Here is a 15,126-nt window from a genome sequence, read left to right as displayed (position 1 = left end):
TAAAAGGCATTTATAAGTTTTCAAATATTTTTCATTTTTGAGTTATTCCCAACGAGCTAGAATATACTACATAGAGTGGCTATAGCGATGCCGTGATGGAAAAAAATTGAATACAGGTCCGCCATTTTCCTTTTAGTCAAGAGGGCGTGGCATTTGTATTGTATAAAGGCAACGAGCTAGAATATTCTAACTCGTTGTGTAAAAGTGTGCAAAGGGAAGGAGGAGTTTTTTAACCCTTAACTAAGATGATGCAAATCAAAATGACTATACTTAGCTTTTTTTTTTTTAATTTTTAAAGTAAATAACAAGACATTTCTTTCTTTAACCCTTTATTTAAACGTTTTTAAACAAGACAACATATTCTGTAACGATAAGTTAAATTAATTCCTAAACATTCTTAATTATACTTTCCCGCTGTTATATATACATAATAAGCATTGGAATCGTGTCAAATTTGACCCTCAGTCTTTTGTAAATCTTCACGTTTTGAGACCTCCTGAACCCAAAAGTAAAAAAAAAAAAAAAAAGAAAGAAATATTCCGTGCATGTGTGTGTTGGCGTCTATAAGAAACGAAATTTGACATGATAACTTGTGTATAAGAAGCATTGATGCTCTTTATTAATATTAATATTATTATAGCTCCTTAATATTAAAGGAGTGGCGAGATAGAGAGTTGTCATGTGCCATATCGTGGAAGAGATCGGACTTAATGAAGATGTTATTCGTTACTAACATTTACAATTTTTTTTCTAAACTTCGTTAGTCTGATCTCATTTTCTTTATAATAATTAAATAAAATCTAAAAAATAGCTAAATTCGAGACGAAACAATCTAGATCACTGGGACTCTTGGATTTCAATTATATTTTACTAGTTGCCTGGAAATTTAGCGTGTTTATCAATGTTTGATATTATTATTATACAGGATGTGATCAAAAAGTTAGTAGACTTGAACTACAAGTAGCGTCAGAATCTTTGCCGTGTAGTGTGGCACTGTCATCTTCTTGCTGTAGATGCTAGAGTTCCGCAGCGATTCATCCGTTAGTGTACGAGCAGGTCTAACGACTGCGTGATTTTTGTGATTTTCGATTATAAAATTTGTGACGTTAAAGAACAAAGAACGTTCTCGTTACGAACGAAACTTTCGTTGACTACTCTCGTTTACTGAAAAGTTGGTGCGAGCTACCTTTGAGCAATGCCGGCCCGAGCAAACTCAGCTCCCTAGGCAAATGACTTTCACGTCGCCTCATTTAAAAAAATATCGCAACAATATAAAACACCAATGTAAAATAGAGTATCTAATTTTTATTAAAATACGTAATAAAACAGCATAGTACCTATATAAATATATTTTCTTATTTAAAAAAAATCTGCTGTCACTAACGACACGTCGTTACACTTTTTTTTTTTTTATAAAACGATATTATTTTTCTATTGTTTTTACAATTTCTCTCTTTAAAAGTTTTAATTACTAGTTTACAACTAATGTACAATAAACCAAGGGAAAATTAAACATACGAGTATGTTATTATAAGCTTTATTTATTTGAAGCATATAGTTATATTACAATTACATAAATTTCATTATCATTGCCTTGCCGCCCCCGAATTCAAGCGCCCTAGGCCATCGCCTAGTTCGCCTATATGAACGAGCCGGCCCTGCCTTTGAGTCTAGACGACTATCGAATATATACTCAAATTACTATTTTATTGAAACGTAGGCAAGATTATTTGTTTCGTTTTAAAACTATATTGTTTGATATTATTTATAGCAAATATAATGTCTGTATAATTAAGAAGTATGTCAAAACAAAAGCATCTGAGATGTAAAAACATTTCGCCAAGTAAAAATTTATGACAATTTAGACGACGGTCAAAATTTTTCTTAACAGTTTTCCCTTGGTTAAGATAAGCTTGGCGCTTAGAGGCGAAATGTAGAAAACAATAATATAGGTAAAAATCTTGTGGGTACCGCTAATTAATGTTTAAGATCTGGACTCATAGGTATAAAGGAAACGTTTTTGAAATTCTTTTACAAAATCTAATAACAAAAAAGTATACAAAATATATCAATAAAAAGTTAGAAGATAGAAAAATCATAAAGAAAATTAAAGTTTATATTTCAAATTTAATAAAAATCTAAAAGTCAATTTTATCAAAATTAAGATTTTATAAAGATATCAGCAATCAGTTGTATAAAACTGTCATTATTAATATTTTAAATAAGTCAATAAAATTCTAAGAATTTTAATTAGTCCTGTTGATTAAAAACTTTTCATTTTATTGATTATTAAAACATTTATTTTTAAAATAGTATAATTTTATTTATAGAAACATAAATGTGACGTTATTAAAAGTTATTTATTTATTTATTTATTTCAAAAATTGAATTTTGTATTTCATAATTATAAGAATACTTTTTGTTTTAATTTTAAAAATGCAACAATTTTATTATTGTACCAATATTTGTACATAGAACATAAAGTATAAGTATTTGTACATATACAATATGTCTAATTCATACGAACAGCACATTGATCATAAATTCGATGTTGACGAACACTTACATTCAAAATGGTAGTGAAATTTTACACATTTCATGACACTGTACAAATGATTTTTGCAAACTGACATTGCAAGCTCTTAAAACAACAGATAAATATGCGAAACTCAAGCAAAATTATTCTTTTAATTAGGTTAACAATGGATTAATGAATATTCGAATAAAAATTACTATACTATATTTGAATGATGTAAATTAATTAGGTAACAAAATGTATTTTTTCCATAAGAACTGATAGTTCTTTTAACTAGTAAAATTTCGTGATTCACTTTAATCGTTGCCAATAATTTAAAACCCCAAAATTTATTTCATAATTGATAATACTTTTTATTAACAGAAAATACCTACTTGGTTTCATATTATTTTTATATGTACTTTTATTTTTAAATAAAGTTTTAAGTATGATGTTTTCACTTCAAATCAGAACATAAAATACTTTATTTACATGATATACGTTGCAATGTATGTATTTGTATTTTAATTTATATGAATCTAGTGAGAAAGCTTTTGTTGTTTTTGGCTAAGTATTGTTATCATACTGTAAAAGTTTAAAATATCTACTTTTCAATTATATCACTATTAAGAGAATGTTTTCGCTATTTCTCCATTCTGAACAAATTCTTCTTGACTGCTTTTCTGACTATATCTGGCTTGACATCGTTTTATAAATGGTATTCCAAATAACATCAAGCCACTCACTGCAATCATAGCTCCTGAAACATGATATCCTGGATCATAAGAACCCGTCCAGTCATACAGCCAACCTATAAATTATTTTTAGAAAATTACTTAAAGTTAGAAATAAAAAAATAAAGTATAATCAAAAGAATAATAAAATTTCATTCTATTATATCAAATTAAAACTACTTACCTGTAATTGGTGGACCTACGAGACAAGCAATACCTTCAAAGACAAGTAGAAGGCCAAAAGCATTTGTTAATTTATCTAAACCGAGTAGATCGACAAGAATGACAGATGTAAGACTAACGTAAGCACCTGTACAAATGGAGATAAATTAAAATGATTTAAAAAATATTTTATGAATATTTAATCAACGATCTTTTATAAACATACCCGCTGTTGCTCCAAAAACGATTGAATAAACGGCCATTGATTTATAATCGGTACACAGAAAACTCAAGGACGTTGAAAGACCGCAGATTGTTAAGCATGAATTATAAAGCCAAAGTCGATTCACCCAAGGTTTATCCGATAGATAACCAAGAAGTACACGTCCTAATGTATTTGCAATACCAATTATTGATAAGAGAAAACTGGCATCTTCATTTCCGGCAATTCCAGTTTCTAGAGCTCTGTCTTTACTATATACATATGGAACGTTAAAACCGATGTTTGTAAAAAAATTAGAAAATCCAAACATGAGAAATATTATATTTTTCATTAAATGAAAATCCATCATTTCTTTAAAAGTATCTTGCATTTCTTTGGAGCATCCAAATAATTTTGTTAATGTAGATTTTGCAATTTCGGTTGTTTCTTGTTTGGGAATGGAAATAATTTGCGAATGATATAAATTAGGATTAGAACGATATTCTGGTATATTGAGTAAACTTCCGCTATAAAAAATATCTTTGCGATATAAGGGTCCAATATGAGGACTTTCGCCATTGCATTGTAGGTTTTTGTTACTTCCGGTTTCTTTGTGTGGAGTTGAATCACTCATTCTTCGACGTTCGGATACACATTCTTCTTTCGCTATTTGCATCAATAGAGGATGATTTGGCATCAAATCTGACATGGAATGACTTGGAAATGAAATAGCTCTTATTCTTCTTACTTCTAAATTTGTTTTATCTCCTTTGAAAATTCCATTTTCCAACGAAAGGTGTGGATTTTCTTTCATAATCAATACTGATTTCATCGGTTGTTTTTGTTTTTTACTTTTCATTTCCAGAGGTCTAAAAAGACCTCCAAATATACAACAATTAAGAACAATCCCGGTTACAATTAGCATAGCACCTTTCCATCCATAACGATCTACTAAAAATTCAACGAAAGGAGCTAAAGCAAAAGTGCCAATTCCGGATCCACAAACGGCAATTCCAGTAGCAAAAGCTCTCTTTTTTTCAAAATAACAGGTAACACAAACAATTGCTGGTAAATACATCAAGCCGAATCCAGCACCTAAAAATACATAAATATAAGAATTATATAAATTATTAAAATTCTAAATAGGTCTTCAACATTCAACCTTGGTGTATTTACTGACCTGTACAAAGTCCAATTGTAAAGTATAGATAGATAACATTTGGAGCAAATATGCTCAACAACAGGCCAAAAGAAGCTAAAATTGATCCTATTATCGTTACTCTTCTGCATCCATACCTATTGGTTAGCCCGCTAGCAATTGGACCTATAAAATGTTTATTGTTTATATATTATTTTAGACAAGTAAAAAGATCATCATCTAGAATACATTATCATTCTAATTCTATCGTGTTTGTTATATTATCAAGATAAACTTTACTTCTCATTTAGGTTAAAAAAACAGTAATAAATTATGTAACTTATTTTATATCTTTAATATTTTATTTTAAATTTTATATCATAAACAATAATCGTTAAAATTATTAAATTTATATGATTTGTTTTGTCATTAAAGTATATAAGAATTATCACTTTTATTAATAAATATATGAAAAAATATAAATATCTAAATAGCAGTTGTATATATAAATTACATAAAATATTTTATTTATAATTTTAAATTTTAAAAATTTATAAAATGTTTAGATTCATTAATTTAACGTGGTAAGCATTAAATTAATACAGTATAATAAATGATAAAATAATATACGTTAAATATTATACGAAATGAAAATATTTACCAATGCAGAAAGTCGTGCCAACCATAATTGACGTTACCCAAGCTGTTGTTCCTTTAGAATCGTTGAAATACTTCAGAAATTCAGTGTAAAATATTCCGAAAGTATAAGTGACTCCATCAGCAATTACGTGAATCATAAATGACGAAAACACTACAATCCAACCCCAACCTCCATCCGGAGGAACGAATTCGTCTTCACAAGAAGTATCCTCGTTTGTTCCACTTTTTTCTGATTTTTTACCACTCATTTTTATGGCAGATGTCTTGTTTATTTTTCTTTATTTCTTTATTTTATCTTTAAAAATGTGATTAAATTAAAAAGTGATGCAAAAGAATTTAAAATATTCTCTTCACTATCTTCGAAATTTCCACATTGTTCCCTAACAATAAAAATAAACACGAATTAGATTTTTAAATATAATTAAAAATATAATCTAATTCAAGTACTTAACCTTACTTCCAGAAAATCTTAGTACTGTATATCAAAACTTTCGGGAATTTATCAATGTGCTGCCGTATGTGATATCTTAATAAGAAAGATTATTTGTGACCTGACATGGTCTATTTATAATCGACATTTATATAAATATATGGTCCCTTAGATTGTTAAATTGCTGAGATTGACCAATAGTATTGAAGGTTACATTGTTACTATCCAATCAATACAATAATAACGAAAATGCGACGATAAGACGGAAGTTACATTTTGATTTTGAATAAAAATTTAAAAAGAAAAAGTATTTCAAGAATTTCTCTAAATTCTCTTAAACCTGTTTAATATCAAAAGATAAATAAACATTTAAAAAATATTTATCTTTAAATTCAACTAATAATTCTAGTTTAAAAAATTACATAACTTTTGATAAAACTTTAAAAATTATTTTATAAATTATAAAACATTAAAAACGAGAATTTTTAAATATATTCTTTAATAAAACAATAACTATTTCCATGTTTTTTGTTCCATAATATAAAACAACACCTTTATTTTATATTATTTTTAATTATTTGGAATAATCTTGATACATAGATTAACTATTTAATTCAAAAATATTGTATTCCACAAAATAAAATTAAAATATAATTTTAAAAAAACTCAATATTTAAATACTATTTACTGAATTATAAATAATACCATTTTTTAGTTAAATTATATCCACTAATACAGCGCATTTACTTTAATTTTTAAAATTATATAAAATTTATATAATATCTGACTTAATTTATTACATTAAAAGTTTTAAAACAAATACTTTTATATTAATGTTCATAAATCACATTAATATATTACATGATTTATATTAATGTTTTCTATTGAATATATATAAAAATTTCTAATTTAATCTTTAAAAATGTTTTTTCAATAATGTAAATAATGTTAAGACAATGCTTTATAAAGTAAGTAAACAAATTTATATGTAATATTTTACAATTTAATACATTGTAAAATGCTTAAAAAGATGATAAAATCACAAAGGAATTGTCAAGTTTTATTAGCAATTTATTTTAAAAGGTTAATATTAACAATAAATTATTATACTATACATTTTAATTGCATCTTGAAATTTAAATTATCGCAAAAAATGACTTATTATTGCATTTTTATAGTTTTCGAATAAAATTCAAAATATTATCTGAATAAAATAATATTTAGTTTAATATAGAAGTTATGTTTTAAAATATCTGTTAAATTACGAATTAATTTCAAAAAAATCGATAAAGCAGATATTTTTAATATGCGTTAAAAGATGATCTTAAATCTAAATTCTTACTGCTATTTATCAGTATTTTGAACAATTCGTCATGGCAAAGTCTAAGATATAAAAATGTTTGTGAATATCGTGATAAGTGTTACTCGGGGCCTGCTAAACCTCAAGGTGAAGTAACTTGTCATCACTTTCTAAACATACAGTACAAGGTGTAACGATATGACCTTTCGGCATACCATAAATGATTTATTAATTCTTAATGTAACAGAATTCTTTGAGTATAAACACAGCTGCTTCTAACAATCTTTAACTTTGATTAAAAGCTCCATTATCTTTCTAAGATAACGATTCATTCTTTAACAATCATATTGTAAACTATTTCACTAAATGATATTTGGTAAAGCATTTTAAAGTGAAATTTTTTCTTATTCTTCATTTGTTTTCTCTTCTGTAAATTATCAGGGTGATTGAAATTATTAAAAATCGATCTAATTGACTATTTATTTACCATCTTGTGTTATTAATTTGATTATTAATTTATTTCTTAATATTAAAATGTAGTACAAGGATTTTTTTAAGGAAAAAACAAGGGGATTACTTATCCATCTTCACCAATATCGTATTGATCTTATCTAAATATTTATTAATTAATTCATTAGTTATTTTTAAATACAAGGCCAAAAGTTTTTTTGAAATATTAAGATTTATCATTTGTTATTATTCATCTTAAAGCTTTAAATATAATTATTTAAAATATTAAACTGCGTTATTACTTTTTTTAATGTTAACTATATACATGTAAAGAGAGAAAAACTGAAATCAGTATCCGAAATAATTTTCTCAAATTGTTTGATTTTAAAGCTGTAGGCCTATTTATTCAAAAGATTTTGTGAAATTTACGAATTTACTTCAAAATATATCACTGATATTTACTAAATAAATAGTAACTAGAGAAATTTAGATTGTTCGACTGATAAGTGATGAAAAGTAAATTAATAATTAATGTATCTAAATGTATCTAGATAATGTCATGTTCTTCCGCATAAGACGTAATGATATTTTACACTTAATTCTTTTCATTCTTCGAATAGTGAAGCGAAAACTATTTATATATCTATAATAAAACTATTTAACGTTTTCCCTGTAATAGTTTTAAAAAATAACTTGATTTTAAGGGTAAATGCATAGCATTTTAAAATATCGAGAATCATAAGAATGTTCTAAACAAGGTTGATAACCTTACAATTAATTAAAATTATATTATCAGAGGTTATGATCTTTTATCAATTAACACTAAGTTTATAACCTTCATTATATATACAATTTACCATTTAAACAGCATTCATTCATTAGTTAAATGAAAGAAATAATTTATTAACACATTACATGTAAATATGTTATTTTAATATACACCATTAACGCTTTGTAATAATTTTTAAATCTACGTAATGAACTTATAAAATATTTAAATTAGTTTATTTAAAATTAAATTATAAATAATATATAAAATATCGTTAAAAAGTCTGCTCAGAGATGTTGGTATGAAGAATTAAAGAGACTAAATTTATCAGATTTTAATATATATTATTGAAGTAGCTCTACTTAAATCGTTCTATTAAACCAATTTAAATTTAATTATAATAATCTATAAATATACATAACTTATAAATAGATCGTATATAGGTTATATTTAAATGTGCATGTAAACTTAAGGATATAGATCCTAATTAATTGCTCAATAAGTCGTCGAAGAATGCTTTAAGTATCAAAATCTCAAAAATAATTAATGCTAAATTTAAAAAAAAAAATAATTAAAAATAATCTGAATATTATACATATTCAAACAAAAAGGAATTTGGAATAAGATATATTAAATATAAATTTTATTTACTGTTATAACTTTAATATAAAATCTGAATAATGATACATTTTCAGAATCATGTAAAAATTACATGCCTGAATATGTACACTTATTAAAATTTTGTATTTCAATGCATATTTTTATACTCAAATTAATAACAATCATTTTAAAATAAAATGTATAATATATGTTTATGTATTATTCAATAAAAACTTTGAAAATTATATAAATTTACAAATTTCCAAAAAAATTAAAATTATAAACAGGTCTTGTAATGGGTATTTTAAACTCTATAACATACATTTACAGCACATTGTTTTTCATGCTGTCTTACCTGAATCTGCGTCACATCAGTCTAGCACAAATTGATCTGAATTAATTGGAGTTTCCGCTAATGTTATAATTTGGTAAGGCCAGAGTGCCTTTGACTTATATTTCCGGTCTTAGCTGATTGATATAGGGTCGAAAGGCAAGAGTGCAGATCACAATACTGATTTCTATTTAGTATCATTATGAGAATTCTTATTTGTAGTTAATTTAAAGCTTATCAAATTGTAATTTTCGTTTAAAAAATTAATCATTTACTTTAAAAACTATTATTTAGAAAAGTTTATATTGTTCTTTCTTGGTTTTTAAATTTTATTTTGTATGAGGACGAGAAATTAATAACAAATTTAAATGATTATTTTTTGTTTTTAGTTTGAAAAAATTTATAAAATACATTTTATAATTACAATATCTAGCTTGTGCTCTTAAAAATTTTTTTCTTATTACTTTATTGAATTAACTTATATTTAAATGCGAAACTTAATTAATCATTTTGGAATGTAATAATTAAACTTCAAATAAAAATTTATGCTTTATTGTTATTATTAACATTTATTTAAACTTACCCTAGTAAATACATTTAGGTTATAAATAAATCTAAGTTCAATTATATTCTAAATTTTAACATACTTTCTCATAATGCTTATTTATTACAATATAGATTTAATTCATCAAAAATGTCTTATGTCACATATGATGTTAAACTGTATGTGTTTATAAGTTACATATATTACGTATGAACGACGTTTTCTAATTTTAGCGATAAATAAATAATGTTTTTTTAATATTTATTTTAATTTTCTCAACATTTAAGCACATTTATATGCCATGGTATTGAAAAGATCGCCATTTAAAAGACATGAATTGAAATCTTACTTTTAAGACTATTCATTATCAGACAAGATCCCCTGCTCATAATATTATATTTTAGAATATTACTTGCCATTGATTCTGAGGAAAAATATAAGTAACTAATCTTTTATTGAATACGAATGATCTGATAGGAATTGGGTTCGAATATCTATCAAATTTTTATTAATATGATAATAAAATAACCCTTTGCTGTTTTTTATATCTAAAAGAAGCTATTATTTAATCGTAAAAATCTTACGTATTTTAAAAGGAACTTATGAAGGGCATTTTTAAACAATATTTAAATTATTTTTGTACATTTTTTTAAAATCTACTTTAATTCAAAAAAAAAATAGTTTCTACATACTTTTTAAAAGTTTATATTTCAGTAATAAATGAACCATTTCAGGTCAAAAAGGCACTGAAGAAATGTGTGCGTGATGTCATTCTCGTAACTACAGATGATGATAATCTGGATGATGTCATTAAATTATAGTTTCCTAACAGTATTTTGTAATAGCATGATCCCAAAATTACGTAACGCTACACGTGGTTTGTTTGAGGAGGATAAATTAATTCATTTAATGATTAATAGGTTAAATATAAATAAATAAGATAAATTTTCTCTGGGAACGATTTTTATTAATTTACTTTGATTATTATTATTATTTTTAACTCTCTTCCCTGTGGGCATTAAGAGGGCCTTTTATAGCAAGTCCATTATGGGTTCACCAGGCTCATAATGGGGAGGCAGGGTGTGAGAGATAGGACTCAACATTGATTATTTTTATTAAAAAAAAAAAAGAATAAAATATTGAAAATTTAATTTTTAATTTTTTTACTAACAATATTTTTATATAATAATAATAATAATAGGAAATAATAGTAATAATGATAAATTGTAAAGATTTATTATTTAACGAGATAGGAGTTTAATGGTAAGAGAATTTAAAATTAATTCATTAAATTCTGTTAGTTTTATTTTTATTTATTTATTTAATTTTATTTTTATTACGTAACTATATGCTAAAATTAGATCATGTTACAATAGTATATTTACATGAATTTTATAAAAATTGTAAATAAATAATTTTAAAAATGCTATTTAAATTTAAACAGTTAAAATAATTAATTGGTTTATAATTAATTGCAGATTTGGAAAGTATAACAAAAATTAAACACTGATAACTTTTATAATTATTAAATATGGAAAAACAAAATTTGTATATGTTTCGTCCGAAGCTTGTTTCGCGACAACGTCATTTGAAAAAAGGAATCGGAAATTTGCATTTTGCACCTTTCTTAAATGCTTCTAATAAATGGATGTTAGAACGATTCATTGCTGAAGATATCAAAGATAATGAAATACAAGGTTTAGACAAGGCACTTGTAATTTCCGATATGGTCAATTTGATACGAATGATTCAATCGACTAATCCGCTTCACTATCAAGAAGAAGTGTGAGTAGGTTGTTTGTAATATAAATTTTAATATTACCTTTGTCTAATCTTTCTTATTATTACTCGCTTCTTTATTTTTTGCAAAAAATATTAATATAAATGGTAAGTCGTTTTACCATTTAAAAATGCTCGGCATTGGCAGAGTGGATAAAACCACTGAACACTGGGTTTGTATCTCATCAATGAGCTTGTTAGGTGGAGTTTTCAGGGATTTTTCCGTGTCTAACACCTAAACAGAGGCAGTTTCCCACAGAAAGTTCTCCCGGAAGACACGTTACCCTTGACAGATCTGTGTCTTATTTCATTAATCCAATCCATTTAACTCGTAAGACTTGAATAAAGTTTTTGTTTTGTTTAATTATTTTTATTCATTCTTTACATAATAAAATACAGAAAGTAGAAATTTTTAAAACTATATATGAAAAACAACATTACGTAAATGATCTCCATTTTTGCTTCACAAGCATGAACTTTTTATACAGAATTTTCATAACAGTTCAAAATTTCAGCAATTTCTTCCCAAATGTTGTCTTTAAGTTGCTGGATGGTTATGGCTTATTGACGTATTTCAGGTGCTTCCTCTAATTTCCCAAAATAATCTACTCTGTCAAATCGGGCGAGCGTACAGTGCGTATGCTCTCTGCGTTAGAACAATGGAGCAATAATTTTAGAAATATATTTCAAAGATTTTTAAGCGTTGCTTCGTCGTTAATGTTTCGGTAATAAATTTCCAGAAAACATTTTCAAAAGCTGAAAGAAAATTTTAAAATATATAATAGCAAAAAGTTACGTTTTTAAATGGTAATGCATCATGTGGTATATTATAAAAAAGTTTATTTTTATATAGACAATATTTTAATTATTTTTGTATATTTTTATTCACTTAAATATTCTTATGTACTTCTTTTTAAATTTATTTTTAATAAAATCTTTTTAATTTATTGCAATCCCTTTAAATTAAATTAAAAAGGAGTGGAGTTTTGAAGTAACACTGTTAATTTTTAAATAAATTTTTAAAAATTATGAATTTTTATAGCTATGTTAATCTATAAATTAATACATATATTAATTGTGAAAATTCAGGATGAAACACTTTCAACAGTTTCGTGTTATTGATGCCCTGAAACCAGAGGAATTAGAAGTTCAAGCAAATCTGATTAATGGAGAACTTAAATTAGCAAAACCTCGGAATCGTGCAAAGAATATCAAGAAAAAGTGGCAAACATATCCCAAAGACCAAAATTCTAAACCAAAAAATGTTATTAACTTGAGAATTAATGAATTGGCCAAACCTTTATCTCGTAAAACTATATCCTACGAACGAAAAGATCTCAAAGTATCCACAGATCAAGCTGTGTCATCTCCTCGTGTAATCGAGTTATCCAAACCTCAAACTAGAAGTCAGATTAGAAGTTTACATCGTAAGGATGATTCGACTTTACTATCCAAGAAATCTAAAGCTAAAACGAAGTTAGAAACAACGAAATATTCTAAAATACCAAAAGAAATCAATAAATCCTTCAATATTACAGAAAGAATTAAATCAGCAGAAAAAATGTCATCAACTAAAGATATAAAATCTAAAGCGAAACTTAACACGAACAAAGATTTTTCATTCAGAAATTCAAAAGCAGCTAAAGATAAAAAGTCAAAAAAAGAATTAACGAAATATTCTAATATTAAAACTACCAAAAAGATAACAGGAAAAAAACAGTTTCAAAAACAACAATTAGAGAAAAGAGAAATATCTATTTCAAGTAATGCTGAAAATATTTCAAACAAAAATTTTTCAGAAAGAAATAACACAGATAAGAAACCAAAGATAAATAAACCCGTTCAAGTAGATTCTAAAGATGAGAAACAAGAACATCTTAAAAATATTCTCAGTTCAAAACTAAAAACAAATAAAAAATCTAAGATATGCTCATCAAAAAGACTTCTTACACTGCACGAGGAAAAAGATAAGGAGGATGAAATGAATTTAATATATAACTAAATCACATTATTAATCACAGACACCGGTAATTTCATTATATAATTACTTTTCGTTATAAAAATTGTGATTCATTAAAAATAAATATTTAAATTCAAATTTTTTACAATGGTTTTTCTAAACGTATTCCGAAAATTTAAATAAATTATGAAATATAACAATTCATTATAACCCAGCTCCTATTTTCAACTAAATACAAACAACACTAAGGCGTTGTTTGAATTTAATATGAAATATATTGGAATATATTGAATAATACGAACTTCCGATCTAGTTTTTCCGAATAAAATCTACGGTTTATCTATATTATTTTAGCTTATAGAAAATGTCCACAAATCTTTATCAACATCAAAATTTTAAAGTGTAAAATATATACTGTATATATACTCGCATATTCTGAAATAACTGTGAGCTTGTGAGTGATAAAACGTTAAAATATAACTGTGATCAATAGTGAAGGTAAGAAAAGAATGTAAAAGAAAGTGAAATAACGAATTAGGCCTATTTTCTTTGCTGCTGTTAAACTACAGTAGAACGTTCAAACTTACATTCATCCCTATACCACTGTGGATAAAGAGTAAACTTTTAGATATTGAATATAAACTGTACATTTGCATAAGCACGTTTATCACATTCATATCCTTTTCCACATTCTTTGCTATTTTTATTTACTGCATTTATTTACAAAGGTACTGCATTACATGAAAGTAAGATCAGGCCTGGGGGGGTCTAAAGTGCAATGTCTTCCTGTGCCTACAAAGTTAAAAACTGAGGAGTTTTCGTAAACTTATATTTTTCTTAATAACAAAAATTTGTAGACAAATAAAAAATACTTTGAAGTTATTATTCATCTCGGTCTAGTAAGTTAAAATTAGTCCGGATTATATTGAAGTTTGATTTATCGCTTAAGTATTTAATATTTACGTTCGTAAACAGATGTCGCTACTTGCTCATATATTTCTGAAAACGTTTATTTTTCATATATTTAAATAAATATAAATTTCCGAAAGAGAAAATCGAGTTGGATCAGAAGCAAAGATTGACCTACTGTTGACTGTTTAAAATAGTTAACTGAATTTTTCTTGCGGTCTTAAATGAGCGTTTGTGTCATAAACTGAAGGAAAACGCAAACTATTAGTTCAGGCATGCTGTTTACAGTCACTGTACTTCACTGTACTATCGCTAAAACCAATATAAGTGAAGGAACAATTGCCCACTTCGGATAACGCACGTGTTCTATCTAGGGTTTCTCATTTCCTGGACTTTTGCTTGTCCCGGGATTCCGAGATAAAAGTGAACTGTTTCCCGGGATCCCGGGATAGAATTAATTATTTTTAAGATATATAAAATATCTTGAAATCAAATGATATAATTACTTTTCATTTTAAGCTTCTTGTGATCCGTAAGGTGGAACTCTACTACAAAAACAGTACTTCTCACTGAGGAGCGTGCCTCCTCCTAGCAATTTTTTTGCTTTGTTTGTTGTAATATCAGTTAGGCATGCACTCATTAT

At 25.9% G+C, this 15,126-nt stretch overlaps 1 protein-coding gene across 1 annotated transcript; it reads right to left on the bottom strand.

The window, feature by feature from the left end:
• Positions 1–2,439: 2,439 nt before the first annotated feature.
• LOC136988975 (monocarboxylate transporter 12-like) lies at positions 2,440–5,958 on the bottom strand. Its single transcript, XM_067286992.1, has 6 exons — positions 5,869–5,958; positions 5,413–5,791; positions 4,794–4,937; positions 3,638–4,708; positions 3,434–3,559; positions 2,440–3,326 (listed from the first exon to the last, which is right to left on the bottom strand). The coding sequence occupies exons 2-6, from the start codon at positions 5,657–5,659 to the stop codon at positions 3,142–3,144; spliced, it is 1,773 nt and encodes a 590-aa protein (XP_067143093.1). The 5' UTR covers positions 5,660–5,791; positions 5,869–5,958; the 3' UTR covers positions 2,440–3,141.
• Between the last annotated feature and the right edge of the window lie 9,168 nt (positions 5,959–15,126).

Source organism: Centruroides vittatus, unplaced genomic scaffold (assembly GCF_030686945.1).
Source record: "Centruroides vittatus isolate TY-2023 unplaced genomic scaffold, ASM3068694v2 scaffold_435, whole genome shotgun sequence".
NCBI lineage: Eukaryota > Metazoa > Arthropoda > Arachnida > Scorpiones > Buthidae > Centruroides > Centruroides vittatus.
Note: the sequence above shows the minus strand (reverse complement) of the source record. Positions and strands in the feature narration are given on the sequence as shown.

Excerpts from the sequence above, each read along its gene's own strand:
- LOC136988975 (XM_067286992.1), bottom strand. The coding sequence starts at position 5,659 with ATGAGTGGTAAAAAATCAGAAAAAAGTGGAACAAACGAGGATACTTCT. Across the intron at positions 3,560-3,637 it reads CGTTTTTGGAGCAACAGCGG|GTGCTTACGTTAGTCTTACA; the intron begins GTATGTTTATAA and ends CCATTTGTACAG. Across the intron at positions 3,327-3,433 it reads CGTAGGTCCACCAATTACAG|GTTGGCTGTATGACTGGACG; the intron begins GTAAGTAGTTTT and ends AATAATTTATAG.